This window comes from Podarcis muralis, chromosome 12, assembly GCF_964188315.1.
Source record: "Podarcis muralis chromosome 12, rPodMur119.hap1.1, whole genome shotgun sequence".
NCBI classification, from domain to species: Eukaryota; Metazoa; Chordata; class Lepidosauria; order Squamata; family Lacertidae; genus Podarcis; species Podarcis muralis.
In genome coordinates this window covers 21,729,385-21,751,642 of record NC_135666.1, presented here as the reverse complement: position 1 = coordinate 21,751,642, position 22,258 = coordinate 21,729,385, and the positions used below count along the sequence as shown (strand labels likewise).

Genomic DNA, 22,258 nt, shown 5'->3' with positions numbered 1-22,258 from the left:
CCTTTCATTTTTTGTCTTTTTCTAGGACTGCATATAGCTGGTGGTATTCTAGCCAGGTTATTCCTAACTTTTTTAACTCTTCATGTTTCTTCAATTTAGGGCAGTTGTTTTGTTCTTCTACTAAGTCCCTATAAACTGGCCAGTTATTCCTCGTGTGTTTTGTGTGTGTGTGTGTGTGTGTGTATTGCTGTTGTTTCAATAGATGAGAGCCACCATGGGGTTTTCAGTACCAGTAGTGGTAGATATCTTTCCCATACAGCGTATAGGGCTTTCCTCACTATATGATTTAGGAATCCTCTATGGTTCCTAATTTTGTCATGTCCTAAATAACTATGCCAACCATAGACATTGTCCCAGCCCTCTATGTCCAATATTTCCATATTTTTTTAACAATATCCAATCTTGGATCTAAGTCAGACTTGACGCTTCGTAATATAATTTAAAATCCGGGACTGCAAAGCCTCCTCTATCCATAGTCTTCGTTAATAGTTTGAATTTTATTCGTGGCTTTCCCCCCTGCCAGAATAAAAAGATTGGCATATATAGCTTTGATTCCATTAATTATCTTGTTTCCTAGCCTCATTCCTTTGAAAGTTTTCAATAGGAAATCCCATGAAGCACTATCAAAGGCCTTTTCAGCATGTAAGATTTTGTGATCCATACATTATGTCCCTGCTTTGCCTAAAATATTACAAAGAATCATGGCTACAGCATAGTGATGAACAAATGTGAGTGATCCTGGAGCACCACCCAGAGAATTATTAAGAGGTGTAGAAATCACCTAAGTAAATACATAAATCTGTATTTTAACTGGGGCTGCATTATCTTTCTCTCATGTGCTAAAGAAAGCAAATAAGGACACAGAGGAGAGCAAAATTTCCAAACATTCCTTGGCTTCCCATCAGCTGGAAAATGTAGCCACGGAAATTTCCTTATTATGCAACAGACTCTGCCCCAGCTCGACATACTAAAATCATATGCCTTTCATGCTATAAATATAAATGAACTGCGTCTTCACACCTAGTTCCCATATATGCTAACAATCAATATTCTACTAAATCCCTATAAACTGGCCAGTTATTCCTCATGTGTTTTACATGTAATAATGTACTCACTGCTACTAACAATATTTTTTTAACAACATATGAAGTCAACTACAGGTGGTACATGAGCACTGTTCCACAGCATTTGATATATTCATTTACATACATTCATTCTAAATATGGTGGGGTATGTACTCTTTTTCATTACTGTTTGTATTATAATTTATTATTTTTGTAAAGTGATATGTGCATGCAGGTCATCGTCTGTAAAATTTTATTTTCAGTTTATGAAGCTATTCTATATCCTCCCACCACGCTGACGAAGAATTCTATGAAACAGTAGTCAATATCCGGAATCACTGTTCAGTTTTGGACATCATATTTGCTGAATACACAAAGCTTCACACCTTGTCTTACATCGAACAAAGTCTGGTACCTCGCTTCATTTAAAGATTGTCAGAGACTTGAGACTAAAGATTTCATTTAGTACTTGTTATGGTTTGAAGGAATCCTATAAAGATTGTTTATTGCGTATGTACATGGTCATCGTGTTGCCTAGACATTGCTGACATACTCTTTGCAACACGGGTTTGTTTGGTTACTTCCAGATTTTTCGGGCTACAACTCTCATCAGCCCCAGCTAACATGGCAGTGGGGTTTATGGGAGTTGTAGCCCAAAACATCTTAAGAGCATCAGGTTGGGAAAGATGGCTTTAAACCAGTGTTTCCCAACCTTTTTTGGGCAAAGGCACACTTGTTTCATGAAAAAAATCTCGAGGCACACCACCATTACAGCCCCGTGACGTCAGCGCGCAGCGTCACGCCGGGAGGGACACACGAAAGTGTAAGATTCAATTTTTTCCCCTCCCCCTTGCCTTCCTTCTGTGCCAACCGCCAAAAAGCCAAGAATTGCGGGACCGCCGGCGGAGGGGGGGAGGGCGAGCGGAGGCAGCGGCGAGCCCCGTTCCTCCCCATCCGCCCCATTCCGTGCAAGGAGCGCGAACAGGTGTGAGAAGGGGGTCAAACCTGTGGGTCGGCGCCGGGGAACCTCCAAGCTTTGGGGGTGGGGGGGAGGAGGCAGCAAAGCGAGGCAGGAAGGAGAGCGCAGCTTGGCGAAGTATTCGGCAGCGAAGGCCAGCAGGTCCGGCGGCCGGTGCCGCAGCACCTCCACCGTGTAGCCCTGCAGCAGCTCAGTCAGACCCGGCGGGATCTCGATGCTCATCTTGTAGCCGAGGCGCGCGGGAGACTCAAGGGACGGGCCCGGGAGAGAGAGAGAGAGACACGACGGAGAGAGAGCGGGAGTCCCTGCTCGCCGTCGCCACCGCTACAACTACTGTGGCGGTTGGTCGTGGTCGCCGCCGCCGCCGCCCACCTCTATCTATCTCTCCCCCTCAGCTTTCTACGCGGGCCTCGAGCCGGAGGTGGGGGGTGGCCGCCGCCGCTTTCTCCGCCTCCACGTCCTGCCTCCTCCTCCTCGAGCCCTCCGTCAGCCCTGAGGGAACCGCCGCGCTCGCGCCGCCGCTCTCTGACACGCGAGAAAGAGAAAGGAACGGAGCGGCGGGGTAGTCGGGGGAAGGAGGGGCCGGAATGGAAGCGCGAGGCGAGCTGCGCATGCCCAGCAGGAAGCGGCGGAGAACGCCACAGAGAGAGAGAGAGAAGCAAGGGAGGGCGGGGAGTGGGCGGGAACACGCTTCATGCGTCACAATAACAGACAAGAGGCGCTCGAGGGATAGATTAGGACCTAATTTGACTTTTACAAAAAAAAAAAAAATCTTTCGAATTTTTCCCACGGCACACCAGGCAACATCTCGCGGCACACTAGTGTGCCGCGGAACAGTGGTTGGGAAACACTGCTTTAAACAACAGCATTTTATCATACTAGAACGGATTTAGAACAGGGAGCAGGAGACTATCTCACTTGACTAGTCCAAGCCTTCTCCCTCACCACAAGGCAGGCCCACTTAGCCACCAAATACCCCAACCAACTCTTACCAGAAAGGCCACAGCCTGCCACAAGGAGAAAATAGTTGCACTGCATGCAGAAAGCTGCTTATAAGGCAAATACCCCAAGGTGAAATCTTCCAAATGTGAGTGATCAAGAAGCTGTGTAGGAAACCTGCTTGGATATGTTCCATCCATCTGCAATTTTTGTGCCCTTGATTGTTAATATATGTAGGCAATCCATTTTTTTATTTTAAAAAATGTTATTACAGTCTCATATATTGATAAGAGTGTTGTGAGTGCCAGAACCAAAAGGACATTTAGGCAGCCACAAAACAGTTGTTGGCACTCCATAATGTTGAGTACTGCCACAAAAAAAACCCTATATGCAGAACAAACCAGGAGAGCAGTAATAAGTCAGATTAGTGAGCAGAAGAGCAAGATTCACATTAATATCATAGAAGCTCTGTTAACTACATATATTCTCCAAACATACTCCCAAACAGCTGAATGTTTTGTCCTAGGACAAACACTTATTATTATATAGGTGTAAGGCTTACTGGATGTTCACTTTAAACTCTGTAAATCCTAATGGACACAATGATTTAGCCTCATACTTGTAACATCTTTTTGCAGTTAATCACATAAGAAGGTATTATCATAGCAATTATAAACTATGACTCCCAGAAGCTGAGTTTATTCTGTTTTGCCCTATGTATTATTTGAGTGAAATACTTCATCTTATAAGGGACGCGGGTGGCGCTGTGGGTTAAACCACAGAGCCCAGGACTTGCCGATCAGAAGGTCGGCGGTTCGAATCCCCGCAACGGGGTCACCTCCCGTTCAGTCCCAGCTCCTGCCAACCTAGCAGTTCGAAAGGACGTCATAGTGCAAGTAGATAAATAGGTTCAGATAAATAGGTCCCCGCTCTGGCGGGAAGGTAAATGGCATTTCCGTGTGCTGCTCTGGTTCGCCAGAAGTGGCTTAGTCATGCTGGCCACATGGCCCGGAAGCTGTACGCTGGCTCCCTCGGCCAGTAAAGCGAGATGAGTGCGCAACCCCAGAGTCGGCCACGACTGGACCTAATGGTCAGGGGTCCCTTTACCTTTATTTACTTCATCTTAGGTAAGTGCTCTAATTGTGTTTGTGTAGATCTGTGTGTGTGTGTGTGTGTACACACACACACACAGATATCTGAATGTATGGCGAGAGAAAGATAGTATGTATTATTATGCTGTATGTACATAGCACATTGGACTTACAGCTAAGAATTCATCAATGCCAAAATGCTATGTGGTAAAAAGAATTTGTTTTGGTCAGATGACAAAGCATAATTTTTTTTGGAGAAGCAGAAGTCTGTATTCAATTGGAAAGCAAAATCTGAAAGTTGCACTCTGTGGGAACTTCCCAAGGATGATGTAATGGAAAGGTGACCATGAAAAAATGATGAGCTAGCCAACTCGAAACCTTTATAAATGAAAGATGCAAGGAAGTATCAGCAGTTCTAGCACTTACAGAACCTTAGTATATGAGGACTTGCCCCCACTATGGTTATAGCTTCTTAGCGAACTTCAATGTATACACAGCACAGAAGATTTTACCAGCAAACTTCAAAAAGCTGTGTACATTAAAACAACTGGAGGTGAGTCTGAATAGCCTACTCTTTTATGTATTGATGACTTTGTTTGTTGTGCATGTTTACTTTACATAAGAATATAGTCTGTTCCTTCAAATTTTTTGCATTTTTATTTTATTGTTTGCAGTTTACAAGTATCTGGGACCCAAATAGTTTATTTGCTGTGGGCACGCTGGGTAAAATTTTGAAATCCTTTGTATTCTAATAGCAGCACAGCTTCCTCTATTCTGTCCTTTCCATACCTCATACCTTGCAGAAGGCTTGGTTGTGCTGGATGTGGCATGCAATTTGCACCAAATGTTGTTTGAGTTCTTTTTTTACAAAATGTGGCCATAGAGGTTGCAATAGAAGAGGCTATCTGCTGTTTTGCTGCTACAAAAACAGTAATAATTCTACTTAGCCTTATATACACTAGTGGCTAAAATTGTGGAAACCTTTTTTAAAAAGTGTATTTCCGAGGTTTGATGGCTCATAATGTAATGAATGATATGGTTTGAATGGACCGAAAATGGTTGAAGACCACCACCACAAAATAGATGCTGTTGATGAACTAATAATGAACTGTGTTGATCAAAAAGCTAATGGTATGTGCATGTTCTGGCCAAGTGAACGGTACACACAAAGAAGCGTAAAGACTGGCTGTACTACACTAGTTACAAACAATGAGTGTTGTAACATGCCAAAGAAAGGGATAAATGCCAAGATTCAGATGAACAACAAGAAGACTATATAAGATGAGACTTTTCAGATCGGTCTGTGTGTCAGACGCAGACAGGATTCCCACTGTCTGGTCACCCATAGCTTTTACTGAACCTAATCAATTCAGTGAAGAGCCGGTGAGTATGGATGTGTGAATGAGTGCATATTCCCTGTCTTGTTATATGCTATGTTTGTTAACCAATAAAGCAGTATTATATAGAAATTCCAATATATATTGGTTGTCTGAGGTTACTTGCACTTTCCTAGGGTACACTGGGTCTCATCTATGTTAAACACCTAAACAGATAAAAGAATTCGTACCAGACTCCCTGCAAGGTGGGCAGGATATAGTCTGTTGATGCCAATGCCTAAGCCACTACCGCTCACATTCTGCAACCAATAAAGCTGTGGCCTAAATTTTGCCCATTAACATTAACCTAAAATTCTGTTACAGATAGGTAGCCGTGTTGGTCTGCCATAGTCAAAACAAAAAAAATTCCTTCCAGTAGCACCTTAAAGACCAACTAAGTTAGTTCTTGGTATGAGGTCTTACAGGAAAAAGCAAGGGGTGAGAAGGTGAAAAATGGCTTTGTCATGTATAATGAGATAAGAATCCACCCCTTGCTTTTTCCTGTAAGACCTATTGCAGTCGTTAAGAGTCGTCAACAGGCTCATCACAGCTATCTGCCAATCACCCATTCCCACCACCCTTCTGAGTAATGCCCCTCCCCACCTTCTCACTATATAGAAGGATCTGGCAACTTCTGTTTCAGTGTATCTGAAGAAGTGTGCATGCACACGAAAGCTCATACCAAGAACTAACTTAGTTGGTCTTTAAGGTGCTACTGGAAGGAATTTTTTTTGTTTTGACTAAAATTCTGTGTCCTTGTATCCTTATTCTCATGGGGGTGGCTTGGGGCTTTGACACACAACCTATTTGGTCATAACAATAACACCACTTTGTTTTGGAGTAATACCATAAAATTATATATCAATGGAAAGATAATTTAATGAAGAATGCAATGCAACAAAGTTTATTCAACTATTTGTATTCTATCAAAAGTTATAGCCAAATAACCAGAAAAAGGAAGCACAACTTGCTTAGGTTGATATGCAGTAGCTTTCCTTCATTTGAATGTAGCCAATGAGCATGAGTGTTTAGAGAGCCAATCAGGTGTCATCTTGTTTTGGTATTACTGGGGAGGGGGAGTGGTGTTATGAGCTATCAAACCTTGGAAATACACTTTTCCCAAAAGGTTTCCACAATTTTGGCCACTAGTGTAGATGCGTTAATATTTTACATTAGGAAGACAGGAAAGCATTTGAGGACAGGTCAGACTGTCTGTACATCTAGTCCATTATTTTTTAACTAGCTGGCAGCAGGCAGCCGGCACTCCGCAGTCTTTCCCATCACCATCTGATGGTTTCGGCTTGTGATGCTGATGCCTGAACCAGGGACTCTTTGCATGGAAGGCATATGTGCTATAACCGCTGAGTTACAGCCTCTCCCTTGTGCTCTCTTACAGGGAGGGGGGGGATGCACTAGGAAATAATTAAGGAGCTCCTACTCCCAGCTGTTATTTAAAAAGGGGGAATGGGACAGATTAAGATGTATTTAACATCATGTCTACTTTGGCCCCCAGTGGTATTGGCTCCATCTGAATGCCCACTTTCTGGCTGGTGCTTGCCATTAATTAAGCCAATAATGATTGGTCATTGACATTATGTTCCCTAAGGATTATCCCCAAATGACCACACAGAAATCATAGAATCGTATCATTGTAGAGTTGGAAGGGACCCCAAGGGTCATCTAGTCCAACCCCTGCAATGCAGCGCTCACCCTGTTGGGGAAACATATTTTAATTTTAGATGTGGATTCATTGAACTAATTATTTTATACTTTTCAGAATAAAAGTAAAAGAAACTGATGGAAACTGAGGATGAAATTGCCATTGTGGGGATCGGATGCAATTTTCCTGGAGGTGAGCACTGCTCCTTTAAATTACATATTAAGTATAAGTCAATGTGTAGTGGGTGCTACCAGAGATCTTTATATTAGAACTAACAGGGAATATGATTATACTTCTAGTGCAATGATACAGCAACATTCATATAGCAGCTTTTTAATGATCATAATCAGTATCGGCTCACGTGGTAAGGCTGAATCACAGATTCACACTTCTGATATACAATTCTATGATAAAATAATATAGAATCATAATATCATAGAACTGGAAGGGGCCAAGAGGGTCATCTCGTTTAACCCCCTGCAACGCAGGAATCATTTTGCCAAACATGGGGCTCAAAGCCATGACCCTAAGATTAAGAGTCTCATGCTCTACTGGCTGAGCTATCATGTTGAGTTATTTACTCAGAATTTTTTAATTGTCTTATACAATTGTCTTATACAATATATCTCGGAAGCCAAACAATTTGGAAGCCGAATGCCAAAAACCGGGAAGTGAATGCTTCCCTTTTCGAATGCGCGTCAGAAGTTGAACGGCTTCTGAGGTGCGATTCTCCATTTTCTCAATGGACTTTGCCGATCGCCCATCGGTTGTCGAACGTTTTGGAAGTCGAACAGTCTTCCAGAACGGATTACGTTTGACAACCGAGGTTCCATTGTAGTTTCTGCCAAACGAATAACACCAATAGAATTTAAGTTTCTATATTAATAAATAAACTATTGGGAAGTAAATTCCAGCTATCTAAAATAATATATTTTCAACAGGTGAAGGAATTGATAATTTATGGCGAGTTCTAGTAGAAGGCAGAAACTGTGTTGTAGAAATACCTCCGGAAAGATTTGAAACCAAAAGCTGGTATGATCCAGACAGTCACAAACCAGGAAAGACGAGCACAAGACATGCCGCTTTTACCGAAGAGTAAGTGTTCATGCTTAATCACACGATGGTGGAAAATGAACTGTGAATCAGCTCCAAGGAAGCAGAACACTAAACTGTTTTTAATTTTTTTTATTGTAAAGTAATTTGCCTAAACGTACACATTTGGTGTATGTTAAAGAAAATAGACACTTTTCTACGCGTGATGCCAGTCATTTTTTCATAGGAAGCAAAAATGGTTTTGGTGCTATAGGCTTGAAGTAGTTTTGTTTTAGCTTAATATGATTGTCCCATGAATGGTACAATTCCTGATGAGTTCAATGGGCTTTGCTCCCAGGTTAACTGGGTATAGGATTGCAGCTACATAACTATTTAAGTCAGTTTATTTGGAAATAGAATTTACTGCAAATTGTTTCTTAATCTTAATTACACAGTATGTAAATTATTTTCGGAATCTGTGGCTACAGCATGTGGGTGGGTGAGATGGTGGACACTGGCTTAAAAGTAGCTTTGAAAAAGAATTGGATCATAGAAATTTGTCCATCAATGACTATTACTCAGGATAACTAAATGGAACAGCTATGGGTTTTTTGTTTTGTTTTTAATCCACAAATTCAAACTGTTTCAGTTTGTATTTTAATAGATGTGCAGTTGTTTCTTGAACATCTTAACCAGAATGTTTTTTATATAGCCTGTTTACTCATGGAGGTTTTTATTGTATTTCCCTTACTCATATGGCAAATCCAATTTTATCTCATTTTTTGGCAAAAAAACTGTCCATTTGAACTGGGCTATCAACTTGTTTTGCTGCATCTACTTGTTTTATATATAAAACAATGTACATAAGTTATCATCCAATTTTGAGAATAACTGCATATAAGCAGTGAACACTTGAATACTGTTTGTGAGGTAGCAGAAGAGGACTTTTGCCTTCCTACCCTGCTCACGAGCTTTTCAGAAACATCTGTCTGCCCAATATTGCAAATAGGATGCTGGACTAGATAGGCCTTGATCCTAATGGCTGCTTAACCAGTCATAGGGTGGGGGGCTTGGAAGCCAGTCGCAGCAAGCTCCTATCCCTGGGGAGCAACGCCTGAGCAAGGTGATCGGCTATTGGGGAATTCCCAGGCCGGCTGCCAGGGATATGTGGGCTTTCCCACCATCTGTTTATTTGAATTTCATTTTATTCAGTGTTTTGATAAGAGCTGAAACTAGTGTGGAATCTGAAATATTCAGGCACGTGCAACGTTATGACTAGGATCCAAAAGCTAGAAGAAAGCCTCTTCCTTTTGTGGAAGGCCTGTTTCTGATTCAATAAAAGAGAGTAGTCCTAACTCTAAATAAGTCCTTTCATTTGCAAGAGCTCTTTCACAAGACTTTCCACTAGTGCTTTTCAAAACCTTTGAGTGCCCCTCTGTATCTTTGAGTGCCCCTCTTGTATCTTTATTTACCATGTGTTTAATATAGCCTTTTGCTAGTATAAAGGTGCAGAACAGCACCCCTACATTTTCTCCCTCTACTCATGGTACTTTGGATCCAATTCTACAAATATTTATGTCCAGTATCCTAAGCCACTATTAAGTAGTGGCTCTAAATATTCTTCTATTTTCATTCTACTTTCCCCAAGAACAAATGACCAAATTATTAAAGTCTTTTATTTTAAAATGATTAATGGAAATAATTTTCGAGAAGTCAAAATATTTGATTGTCTTATTAATGAATGTGCCATGAGTTGGTTGCATATTATTTTCTCTTACTTACAATGTTATTATCTGACTTCTGTTTTGTAGGTTTAATGCATTTGACAACAGACTTTTTGGAATTAATGATGTGGAAGCTGAGCGTATGGATCCCCAGCAGAAATTACTCCTGGAATGCACATACAGAGCACTGGAAGATGCAGGAGTCCCTAGAGAAAACATAAGTGGTTCAAAAACAGGGGTTTTTGTTGGTGAGACAATAATTTGAAGCTTAAAACAGTTGCACTAATTTAGGAGCATAGACTGGGACATATAGGGCTGGTCTACATACCGTATTTTTCGCTCCATAACACACGTTTTTTTCCTCCTAGAAAGTAAGGGGAAATGTCTGTGCGTGTTATGGAGCGAATGCTTCCCTCCTCCGTGGTTTCCAGCGGGAGAAGAGCCGCTGAATGGGGAGGAGAGAGGGACAGAGTGCCTGCTTCTTTAAAGGAGCAAAGCGAGAGGGGAGAGGGGAGAGGAGCCGCTTACACAAGTGTAAGCGGCTCCTGTCCGGTTGGCTCCTTTAAAGCAAGAAGGTTCTGCTTCTCTCCCTCCTCCCCACTCAGCGGCTCTTCTCCCGCTTTGCTGGAAATAGCAGGAAAGACTTTCAGCTCGCTATGGGGGGGGGGGGAGGGAGAGAAGCAGAGCCTGCTTGCTTTAAAGGAGCAAAGCGGGAGAGGAGCCGCTTACACGAGTGTAAGCGGCTCCTGTCCGGTTGGCTCCTTTAAAGCAAGCTGGCTCTCTGTATCTCTCTCCTCCCGCTTTGCTGGAAACAGCAGGAAAGATTTTCAGTCTCCTCCCGCTTTGCTTTTCAGCTCGCTTTGAGGAGGGAGAGAAGCAGAACCTGCTTGCTTTAAAGGAGCCTACCGGACAGGAGCCGCTTACATGAGTGCTCTCTGTCCCTCCAGCAAAGTTTTTCAGCTCGCTAAGGAGGGAGAGAAGCAGAACCTGCTTGCTTTAAAGGAGCCTACCGGTAGGCTCCTTTAAAGCAAGCAGGCTCTCTGTCTCTCCAGCAAAGTTTTTCAGCTTGCTAAGGGGGGGGGGGGGGGTAGAGAAGCAGCGCCTGCTCCATGCGTGCTCCTTGTCCCTTGAGTCCTTTTCCTTCCCTCCCCACTTAAAACGTGGTTACAAAGCACAGATCCACATGGATCCTCAGGATTTTTGCACTGGGTCACCCCAAATTCACCATCAGATCACATAGCATGTCCATGGCTACAGTTTGCACCAAAAAAATCATGCACCCACTGTTACCTGGGGCTGCAGTGGTGCAAAAACATGGTTACAAACATGGATCCACATGGATCCACTGTTTCGTTTAGAATATTTTTTTTCTTGTTTTCCTCCTCTAAAAACTACATGCGTGTTATGGCCGGGTGCGTGTTATCGAGCGAAAAATACGGTAACTCTCTTAGGTTGCCATCCTATACACACTTAAAAAGGTGTATAGGTGTATATCACACTTAAATGACCCATGACAGTTAAGTCCAGTCGCGAACGACTCTGGGGTTGCAGCGCTCATGTCTGCAGACAGTTTTTCTGGGTCATGTGGCCAGCATGACTAAGCCGCTTCTGGCGAAACCAGAGCAGTGCACAGAAATGCCGTTTACGTTCCCGCCAGAGTGGTACCTATTTATCTACTTGCACTTTGACGTTCTTTCAAACTGCTAGGTTGGCAGGAGCTGGAACTGAGCAATGGGAGCTCACCCCGTCACGGGGATTCGAACCCCCAACCCTAGGCTCAGTGGTTTAGACCACAGCACCACCCACGTCCATGTACTTACTTGGGAGTAAATCCCATTAGCTTAGATCCTACTCAGTTATGAATAGAATTTTTCTATTGTGGTGGTGTGTTAATGAAATCTTATGAACACTTAAGGTTCATTTGCAGATCACTTAAAAAAACCCCAAAAAGTGATTGGTAAGGGTGAAGTAGCACCCAAATATACATCAGAACATTTGAAAAATGGGTTCAACATACCAATATTTATTGAACAAATGAACTTTAATTGATGTCAACAGGTACATGCTAATGTAATTCAGCCCACTGTTAAAGACAATTTAGAGTATCTGCTGCTGACTACACAATATTTCTGAAGAAAATGTGAAGTTGTCTAGACAGTAAATATAACTGTGTTTAAGAGCATTACAAGCTAAAGAAAGTTTAAACTGATATAACTCAAGAAACAAACATGTAACTATTGGTTACATGAGCAACGCTGTTGATGGTGATTAATCAGTTACATGATTTGCAGTTTAAAAAAATAAAGTCTAGTGTATTAAGAGAGCTGTTGGACTTTATGATCATTAAAAGAACTTCTGTGACTATCAGCTGCTTTGAATAGAACATGTAAATACGGATTTTATAGTAAATAAAACACATAAATAATACTATGCTATAAAGCAACATTTATGCAGTATTTCCAATATTCAGTTCAAATTTGAGGAATAATACAGTTTTCATATTATTAGTGATGTATGTAAAACATTCTTGTAAATCATGATCATTTGAACAGCAACGCTGTTAGGTAGGTGAACTGCATTCACATTTTATATACTGGAGACCTGCGGAGAGATTAGCAGAGAGCTAGGAAATGCAATTTATGGTGGATTATTTTTTTTTAACCCTAGTCTCACAACTTGAAGTCTATCCACTTAGCTGATCAGTACTCGCAAACCTGAATAGCTGCATAGCATTCCCTTATGAAGATGACTCAATGAAAAGCCTAATCTTGTTGTGTAGACTGAAGCATGTTGTGTGTGGCAGATCTAGAGCAATAAATGCAACCAAGTTGTTCAGAATGAATACTGTACTCTCAATGTACTATGCTGGTAACACAGTACATCTTTGGTATTCACAGGTATGATGAATCAAGACTACAGGCTAATGAGTGCCAGAAACCCCACTGAAGCAAGCCACTACGATGGCACCGGGACAGCAATGAGCATAGCTGCTAACCGGATTTCATATACATTTAATCTGACTGGGCCATCGGTTGCCATCGACACGGCTTGCTCCTCATTTGCTTATGCTTTGCACTTTGCTTTGCATGCAATTAAACAAGGTAATGAGATCTAATAGTTTTCCATTCGTTCATATTCTTCCTTTCCTCTAAGGACCTCAAAGGACCTCAAAGAGAACAACAGATTTCCCCTCACAAACAATGAGAGACTTACTGTTGTGTGTTGAGACCCCGAAACCACCCCCTCATTGATGAATAAGACACAAGGGCACAGGTATTAGGTTAAATGTTATTTGGCAAATTTAGGCCACAACTTTATTGGTTACAGAATGTGAGCGGTATTGGCTTAGGCATTGGATTGACCCGACTATATCTGACTCCTGCCCGTCATGCATGGAGTCTGTTAAGGGTCAACCACGGATAGGAGGAGCCCCGTCCATGCAAACCAACTCGAGCTAACCCAGGGTTCCTGACGGGGTTGTGGCATGGCCCTAGCCCTGCCCCAGACTTTGGACAAGATCCACACCTCTGGATTCCTTTAACAGAATGCCCTTAAGCTTGGAGGGGCATGCAAATGTGTGCGTTTGTATACCGATGTAATCTTTTCAGAAGTCTAAATACTGAGCCTTATGCTGAACAGAAATGCATTCATTATTTTACCCTACAGGAGACTGCGAAGCTGCTCTTTGTGGAGGAGTGAGCTGCATAATGGAACCACAGGTCTTCATAGCTCTTAGTAAAGCAAAGATGCTATCCCCTGAAGGAGTCAGCAAACCCTTTTCTATAAAGGCCGATGGCTATGGAAGGGGAGAAGGTTGTGGAGTTCTTTTGCTGAAATCATTAAAGAAGGTATGAGTATAGAAACGGGATTCACAAACTCCTGACTCTTAATTCATTAAACCTAGGAATTATGTCTAATTCTATTTATAAAATAGTCATAGCTGGTAGAATGCTCACCATGTCTCATAATCTTTGTTATAAGAGAGAGAGCATATCATAAAATGTTAACTGAGTTATATTGCACTGGCTGTGTTTGCCATCCCTATGTTTCACAACTTTAAGAAGCTTTACCTCTTTTCATCTTCTTTAAAATAGGCACAGGAAGACTTCAGCAAAATATGGGGTGTCATCAACGTGAGTGCAGTCAACCAGAATGGAAGATCCGTCACACCAATCACCAGACCATCTCAAGAGGAACAGGAGAAGTTGCTGCTCAGCATCTACCCAGATCGTGTTGATCCATCTGTTGTGCAATATATTGAAGCACATGGCACAGGGACACCTGCAGGAGATCCTGTTGAGGCAGAGAGCTTAGGTAATGTCATTGGTCAAAAGAGGTCTCCTAATCTGCCCCCTCTCAAGATTGGCTCCGTTAAAGGGAACATTGGGCACACAGAGTCGGCTGCTGGGGCAGCAGGCTTAATCAAAGTTCTTCTCATGATGCACCATGGGAAGATAGTCCCATCCTTGCACTTTTCAGAGAGCACCAGCAGCATAAATACAGGGAAACTGAATCTCTCCATCCCAACAACAGTGGAGAAGTGGGAGGAGCCTGGTGAATATGGCAGAGTTGCTGGGATCAACTGTTTTGGATTTGGGGGCACCAATGCCCATGTGGTTGTCAGACAGTTTAAACAAACCCAGGTTATTTCTCCAGTCCGAAGGCCTGTCGAATTATTTGTCATTTCGGCAGCTTCAGGAAATTCTCTCAAACGGGCGATAGAAGACACGGCTAGGTACCTTAATACAAGTGACTCAGTGACACTCCCAAATCTGGCCTACACATCTGCTTGTAGAAGAAGCCATATAAACTACAAGTACAGAAAAGCATTTGTGGCATCTTCACTACAGAAACTAGAGCAACAGCTTTCCCCTGTGGCTGAACTGGAAACAGCTCCGCTGAAGAAACCACCACAATTAATTTTTGTATTCTCTGGTAACGGTCTGGATCTGAAAGGGATACCTGAGATATTGCTAAGGTCTGAGCCAGTGTTTAGAGACAAATGCAAAGAAATAGAAAGGCTGTTTCTAGAACACCTTCCCACAGGAATCCTAAAATCAAAAGAAAATGAATACAAAGATTTGTCCAGGCCTGAAGTTGCCCAGCCCTTACTCTTTACACTGCAGGTGGCCTTGGTTACACTCCTGCAACACTGGGGCGTTAAGCCAATTGCTGCTGTTGGCCATTCAGTTGGCGAAGTAGCTGCTGCCCATTGTGCTGGCTTGATTTCCCTGGAAGATGCTGTCAAAGTCATCTACCACAGGAGCAGGCTGCAGGCTAAAGTCACTGGAGGCAGAATGCTGGTGGTTGGCAACATTCCCGTTGCAGGGGTGTCAGCAGCCCTTGGTGCATATTCAGGGAAAGTCTGTGTTGCAGCATTTAACAGTCCTTTGTCTTGCACCTTATCAGGAGATGAAACGTCTATCCATGCCATTCAGAAAGATCTGGCTGAGCACTTCAGTAAAAGAAACATATTTCTTCATGTTTTAAATGTGCCAGCTGCATATCACAGCCAAATGATGGATCCAGTACTAACTGAGATAGCAGACAATCTATCAGAATTAAAGAAAGGGAAGCCAGAGATTGAGCTAATTTCGACAGCAACAGGGAAGGCCTTTTCAGATGGTGATTTTGTTACAGGCACCTACTGGGCCAGACAGGTTCGGGATCCTGTTTTTTTTGCAGAGGCTATAACAGCTGCAGCAAAAAGCAGAGATGATCCTGTATTTGTGGAAATTGGTCCCCAGCGTGCACTGAAAAGATATATAATTGAAGCATTAGGGACACAAGCTAAAGTTTTTCCTTCCTTGCACCTTGACAAAGAATATATGACACTTCTCACACTTGTTAAAGGCCTTTTTGAATTGGGAGTCAATCCAGATTGGGAGCACATCTATGCAGGATATCAGGGTGTACCTGCAGCCTACCCCAGGTATCAATTTGATCATAAGACGCTCATGTCATTTTTAAACAGGCTCCAGCAGCCAACTCAAACCAAGCTGAACACAAACCACCTGTCAATTCATAATGTCAGCAACGGCAGTTCAGAATTCAAGCATTCCATATCTCAGACAGTGACTCCCTATTTGTACGAGCACAAGCTCAATGGTGTTGCTCTGGTTCCTGGTGCCTTTTTCGTTGAACTTGCTTTGTCAGCTGTGATGGCTAGCTCAGGAAGAAAGGAGCCCTTAAGTTTGTGTCAGATGAGCATGAAGTTTGAATCACCTTGTGTTTTAAGTGAAAATTCTCATGATTTGAAGCTAACAGTAGTATCACAAAAGGAAAAAAAAGATTTCAAAATACTGTCCTCATCTGGTGCGGTATATGCATCTGGACAGATCACATGGAACCAAGAAACCTTTCTTGAAGAAAATAACATTTCATATAGACATGTTTTTCAGCGTTGTAAATCAATTGTCAGAAAGGATGAAATATACGAAGCATTATCTCGTTTTGGATTTCAGTATGGTTCGGTATTCAAGCAGCTAAGTGATGTGTTTTATTGTGAAGAACTGAAGGAAGCCATAACCACCATTAAGGTGAACAAGCAAACCAGGGAAGAACTGCACAAGCATTTTATTCATCCAGTGATATTAGACTGCTTTCTGCAAATGACTGGTGTGATGACCACAAAAACCAGGAACAACTGTACAGGGTTTCCTTCCAACATAGGCAGCCTTGTAATTGTCCGACCTTTGGAAGAGGAAATGATGATATATCTGAAAACAAGTAAGTCTACTGAGAACTATTTAGAATTTTGTGGATGCTTCACAGATAAACAAGGCTCTGTTTTGGTTGAGATTAAACGTGTTGGGATCACTCTTCTGAAGAGAACGTCCAATAGTGATGATGCTTTCCTTTTTGAAAATCAGTGGAAAGAGGTAACCCCTTCCCGGATTATCCAAACCTCAGGAGATGCACCCAGAGCTGCAGTGTTTGCTGACAAAATTGGAGTTTCTCAACAGCTCAAAAAATATTTACATAAAGATTCTAGGTTTTTGATGTATGAAGACTGGGAGCAATTACTGGTGTCAGGAAGCGCAAATTCAGCTGCTCAGGACAAAATTAGGCTAGAGGTACATGACTACAGTGATGTTTTGTTTATGTGGGGAATTCAAAGATCAAATGGAGAAAATCCTGAGAGTGTTGTTGCAAGCTTATCCAAATGTTGTGAAGCTTTCCGGCAACTTGTCATTGCATTGAGAGAGAAGAACAGTCATGGTTCCATCAAGATAATTACATATAGAGCAACAGGCAGGACTGTAGACCACATTAACCCTGGCTTGGCTTTGTATGGGATGGTAAGATCCTGCATTCTTGAAGTTCCTGAAATCACATTTCAGATTATTGATATGGGTTCAACAAGTACAATGGACATAGCAGTTTTAGCAGATGTTTTAGTAGAAAATGAAGCAGATAAATATCCTGAAGTCTGGATTAATCAGGGGAGAATTTACACTTCTGAAATTAGATATACACAGGTTAATGACAAGTCCTATAATGATCCTTTTCAGTCTCTTCAAGAATCTGAGCTGTCAACTTTTTACACTTCTGAGCCTCATGAAGTAAGAAATCTATTTGCTGAGCCAGCTGACCACATTGAGATTTCTCCTGATAATCACAATGTTGAAGTGCAAGTTGAGAAAATAAGTATCCATTCTGAAGACTATTATCCTGTTAGTGTTTCCAGCTGTAACTTTGGAAACACATTATACTGGAATTCACAGACCATTGATAAATACAGGTTCTTGGCTCTGGACTACAGTGGGTCGGTGGTTGCAACAGGCAGTGATGTAAAAAAGATCAAAGTGGGAGATCATATTGTTTCATGCTACCCAGTGGCTGCATCTTCAAGAATCAGGATTCCAGAAGCAGTGTGTTTCAAAACCCAGAAATTTCCATGTTTTCAAACTGTACCCTGTGTCTCCTTCTTCAGGATAGGATGGGAAATTTTGCACCAGATGTTACCAAAGATGAAACGGAATAGATTTTTAGGCATTATTTCTGATGAACCACAGTCGGTTTTGTGTAAAGTGCTTGCTTTGTCCGCTCAGGAACTGGGCTGGAACACCTTATGTACAGCACTTGACAGCAGCCTGGAAAAAAGAGTAGCTCAATGCAACGCCCTTGTCTTTCTGCCCTTCCTAGAAAGATTACCCAAAGACGTCTTAGCCCGTCTTTCACATCTTCAGGATGTTGTGGTAATCGATGGCAACCACCATTCTGAACACTTGCGATCTCTAATTGGAAGCGGTCATGAAAACTTTCAAATTCATATTCTCAGTCTTGCAACCATTTTCCAGAAATCATCGCTGAAACATTCCCACAAGCCTTTCAGTGACTGGTTGAAATCAATGCAACGCAGGCAATTCAAGGACTTGCCTTGTTCCGTTTTTCAGCCGACAGAAAACAGTGAGAGCATAGACACGATAACATCCTACTTTACCTGTAAGGCTGTCTCATTTGCTGTGCTGAAAAGCAATGGGCAGAACAGGTGTATTTCTGACATACCAGTGCGTGAAGCAAAGCGGAAGATGTTTAAGCAGAATGCTGTTTACATAGTCATAGGAGGACTCACTGGGCTTGGCTATGAAACTGTTAGATTTATTGCTCAAAATGGAGGAGGATGCATCGCGATCCTTTCAAGGAGAAAGCCCAGCATTGAAAAGCAGAAGGAAATAAGTGATTTGCAGATTCAGAACAAGTGGAGCAAGGTCATCAGTCTGCAGTGCAATGTGACTTTTTGGCCTGAGGTTGAGAAAACAATCAGTTCAATCAGCAAAATCTTTCCAAAGTGTCCAATCAAAGGTGTTTTCCACAGTGCTGTGGTTTTGCATGATGGGCGCATTGAAAATATGACGCTCTCTAGCTTTGAGAAAGTTTTAAGCCCAAAGGTTGCTGGTGCCATCAATCTGCACCACGCCACTCAGGGACAGGCTCTTGATTATTTTGTATGTTATTCATCTGTTGCTTCCTTAATTGGAAATCCATTGCAAGCAAACTATGCTGCTGCCAATTCCTTCCTGGACCTTTTCTGCCAATTCAGAAGAAACTGTGGACTGTCAGGACAATCCATCAACTGGGGTGCCTTGAATCTGGGGCTACTGGACGGTAAAAATCAACTTCAAAAATTGGTGGAATCAAAGGGTATATCAATTCTGCAAGTGGATGAGATCCATGAGAATCTTAAAGCAAGCTTAACTCTGAACCACCCTCAGCAAGCTGTCGTGAAGCTGAACTTCAAAACAATGCTCAACACTTACTATCGTCAAGTTCCAGCAATCAGAAGTCGCCTGCATACAATTATGATAGAACATTTTGGCAGTCAGGCTGAGGTTTTTGAACAAGTCATGTCCAAGGATTTGGCTGCACTAAACATTGAAGACTATATCATATCATTGGTGAGTCAGCTCATTAGTACAGATCCAAGTGACATTGCAATGAATACACCCCTTTTGTCCCTTGGTATAGATTCCATGTTGGCCATGACTCTGCGCAATCTCATTTATATAGAACATAAGGTTGATATACCACTTGTGAAAATTCTTGATCCTCATAGCACAGTGCTTAGTTTAGCACTGCTTTTAGAAGAATGTTCTAAGGAACCTGGGGAACCTACTGTATGTACTCGAGTATAAGCTGACCCGAATATAAGCCGAGGCACCAAATTTTAGCACAAAAAACTGGGGGAACTTATTGACTTGAGTATAAGCCGGTTCACTACACCACAAACCTGGTGGCGGCAGCAGCAGTGGAGGAAGAAAGGGCTGCTTTCGGACTGCTCGTTCCTCCTCCGCCGCCGCTACCAAGAGCCTCCCTATAAAACGAAAAGAAGATCCTATTATGGAAAAACTAATATTGAACCATCTTCAATAAAAGCATCCTGGGCCGCTCGTCCTTCTGCCACCGCCTTTGCCGCTCGCAAGAGCAGGCATAGGAGCCGCGGTTGGGAGAGGCACAGCACAGTTCCTGTGCCTGCCCTTGCGAGACATGGGCGGCGGCGGCGGCAGGACTGGCGGCGAGAAAGGGCTCCTTTCGGGCCGCTCGTCCCTCCGCCACTACTGCCTCACTCAAGTATAAACCGAGGGGGGCTTTTCCAGCATAAAAATATGTGCTGAAAAAGTTGGCTTATACTCGAGTATATACGGTAAGTGATTCCTGAGGGGAAAATGAACTGTGAAGTAGAAACCTGAAATATCTTTTCCTAGCTTCAGTGTTGATTTTATTTGCGTCATTAAAAAAAAATCTAATTTTTCTATTAATAGTGACCCTCAACAAGAACCATAATTTGGATTAACTAAATAGATGTAATTATAGTCTTAGTTAGTGCCAGCTGCTATTTCACCACAATCATTTAAATCTGCTGACAGTTAAGCTTTTCATGTGAGGACTTATCCATACTTACCTTGTGCCCCACAGGTTCGTGCTTTAAAGCTCTGTCTCCAAGCATGTGTGGTTTTTGCTCTGGAGCTTTCCCTGCAAAAAACCCACTCTTTAGCTCTCAGTAGGTGCAAATGTCAATTCAGGCTTTCAGTGGGTTGAAGTTTGCTCTGATTGAGTGCTAAAATGCAGGTTTTCATGGGGAAAGCTCCACAGCAAAAAAATAAAGGGGTGCTGGGACATGGAGCTTTAAAGTACAGCATGGAAAGAGCAGAGGAAAGGTTGATAAGCCCAGAGGCTCCTGAAACAGCTTACTCTGAACCATTTTGGGGCATTCTTGGTTTGCCCTTCCTAATGTTTTAGCATGCTTAAGACAAAGTGGTTTACGGGGATCACTTGCCCTTTATGAGAGGGTGCAGAGGCTGAGCTTGAGTTTGAACATTAAACACAGGATTTTAAAATGAATGTAAAATGTGTTTCTGATTGTTTTGTAATCTACAAGTCATTTGCTCCACTACAGTATGTTTTGTATGTTTATCCTTTCCCTTTTGAAAACTGATCAAGGAAATTCAAACAACCATTACAATACATAGCATTTTTCACTGTGATCTCACAGTTTCCAAGGGAGACACGACATAGAGCTTTGCTTCTGCCTCTCCTGGGTCTTTTAAAAAGTGAACTGAGCAAAGGGCTGTATTTGGAGTTCAGTCCTCACTGCCATTGGCTGCCTTCATTCCCAGGTCTGTATGCAGTATAATTAACATTACACTTTATATTTGCAGACTTTGGAGGTTAGTTAAGTACCATATTAGTTAACTTTGCATATCATGTTTAAAATTGTGAAGTACATATCCCCCCCCCCGATTTTTAATATGAAAGATGTTTTTACCTTCATTACTACTTTGTACTTGCATATTTTATAATTTTATGCTATACAGTGAAGTCTTTTTGCTTTATTACTACTTTGCATCAAAAATAACCATTATTACTCTTTGTGTTCAAATAAAGTACATTGTTTTTAATCAGTTAATAAAGGTGTACTTTTATGTGACTAAATGGAAAGTTTATTCTTAATACAAAAAGGGGGGGTGTTGTTTCAGATTTTTGTTGAAGGGGGACAAGACTCTCAGCATGTTTTAAAGATTCTTTGTAGGTATATTTAATATTACTTTAGTAAGAATTCTTGCATTAGAAAATATATTTCATTTTTTTCCAGCTGATACATATAGATTCTTATACATGTGAGTGTACAAGGAATAAATTTATGTTTAGTGCTGAACAGGGTTGGGAAACCTGCAGCTCTTCAGCTATTGCTGGACTCCAATTCTTAGAATCATAGAATCATAGAGTTGGAAAAGACCACAAGGGCCATCGAGTCCAACCCCCTGCCAAGCAGGAAACACCATCAGAGCACTCCTGACATATGGTTGTCAAGCCTCTGCTTAAAGACCTCCAAAGACGGAGACTCCACCACACTCCTTGGCAGCAAATTCCACTGTCGAACAGCTCTTACTGTCAGGAAGTTCTTCCTAATGTTTAGGTGGAATCTTCTTTCTTGTAGTTTGGATCCATTGCTCCGTGTCCGCTTCTCTGGAGCAGCAGAAAACAACCTTTCTCCCTCCTCTATGTGACATCCTTTTAGATATTTGAACATGGCTATCATATCACCCCTTAACCTCCTCTTCTCCAGGCTAAACATGCCCAGCTCCCTTAGCCGTTCCTCATAAGGCATCGTTTCCAGGCCTTTGACCATTTTGGTTGCCCTCCTCTTATCTGCTCCAGCCAGCAGGGTCAATGGTCAAGGCTGATGGGAGTTGAAGCTCAGCAATGCCAGGGTGGGAACCAGCTCCCCATCCTTGCTGTAGGACTTGTGAGCTGACCATGGCCCTAGCGGGGATTCCTTCTGCATCTCAGTCAGGGTACTCATTCCTGAGGGTGGCTCATACACTGAAGCCTCTTAACAGTGAGTATGTCTGTTCCATTACAGTGGATTTGATAATGGTTTACCAAGTT

The 22,258-nt window shown here is 42.2% G+C and overlaps 1 protein-coding gene across 2 annotated transcripts; it reads left to right on the top strand.

Moving 5' to 3' along the window:
• The first annotated feature begins 4,261 nt into the window (after positions 1 to 4,261).
• Positions 4,262 to 20,317, top strand: LOC114607229 (phthioceranic/hydroxyphthioceranic acid synthase-like). 2 transcript variants are annotated; one of them, XM_077936823.1, is made up of 7 exons: positions 4,262 to 4,626; positions 7,227 to 7,301; positions 8,051 to 8,204; positions 9,953 to 10,113; positions 12,763 to 12,966; positions 13,532 to 13,713; positions 13,960 to 20,317. In XM_077936823.1, the coding sequence occupies exons 2-7, from the start codon at positions 7,247 to 7,249 to the stop codon at positions 19,501 to 19,503; spliced, it is 6,300 nt and encodes a 2,099-aa protein (XP_077792949.1). In that variant the 5' UTR covers positions 4,262 to 4,626; positions 7,227 to 7,246; the 3' UTR covers positions 19,504 to 20,317. The 2 variants fall into 2 exon arrangements, with proteins under 2 accessions (XP_077792949.1, XP_077792950.1); XM_077936824.1 differs by lacking the exon at positions 4,262 to 4,626 and having other exon boundaries at positions 6,972 to 7,301.
• Positions 20,318 to 22,258: the final 1,941 nt, after the last annotated feature.

What these genes read in the sequence shown, in the direction of transcription:
- LOC114607229 (XM_077936823.1), top strand. Translation starts at nt 7,247, where the DNA reads ATGGAAACTGAGGATGAAATTGCCATTGTGGGGATCGGATGCAATTTT. An exon ending in CGGATGCAATTTTCCTGGAG is followed by an intron (nt 7,302 to 8,050) that starts GTGAGCACTGCT and finishes TATTTTCAACAG; the next exon opens with GTGAAGGAATTGATAATTTA. An exon ending in AAAAACAGGGGTTTTTGTTG is followed by an intron (nt 10,114 to 12,762) that starts GTGAGACAATAA and finishes TGGTATTCACAG; the next exon opens with GTATGATGAATCAAGACTAC.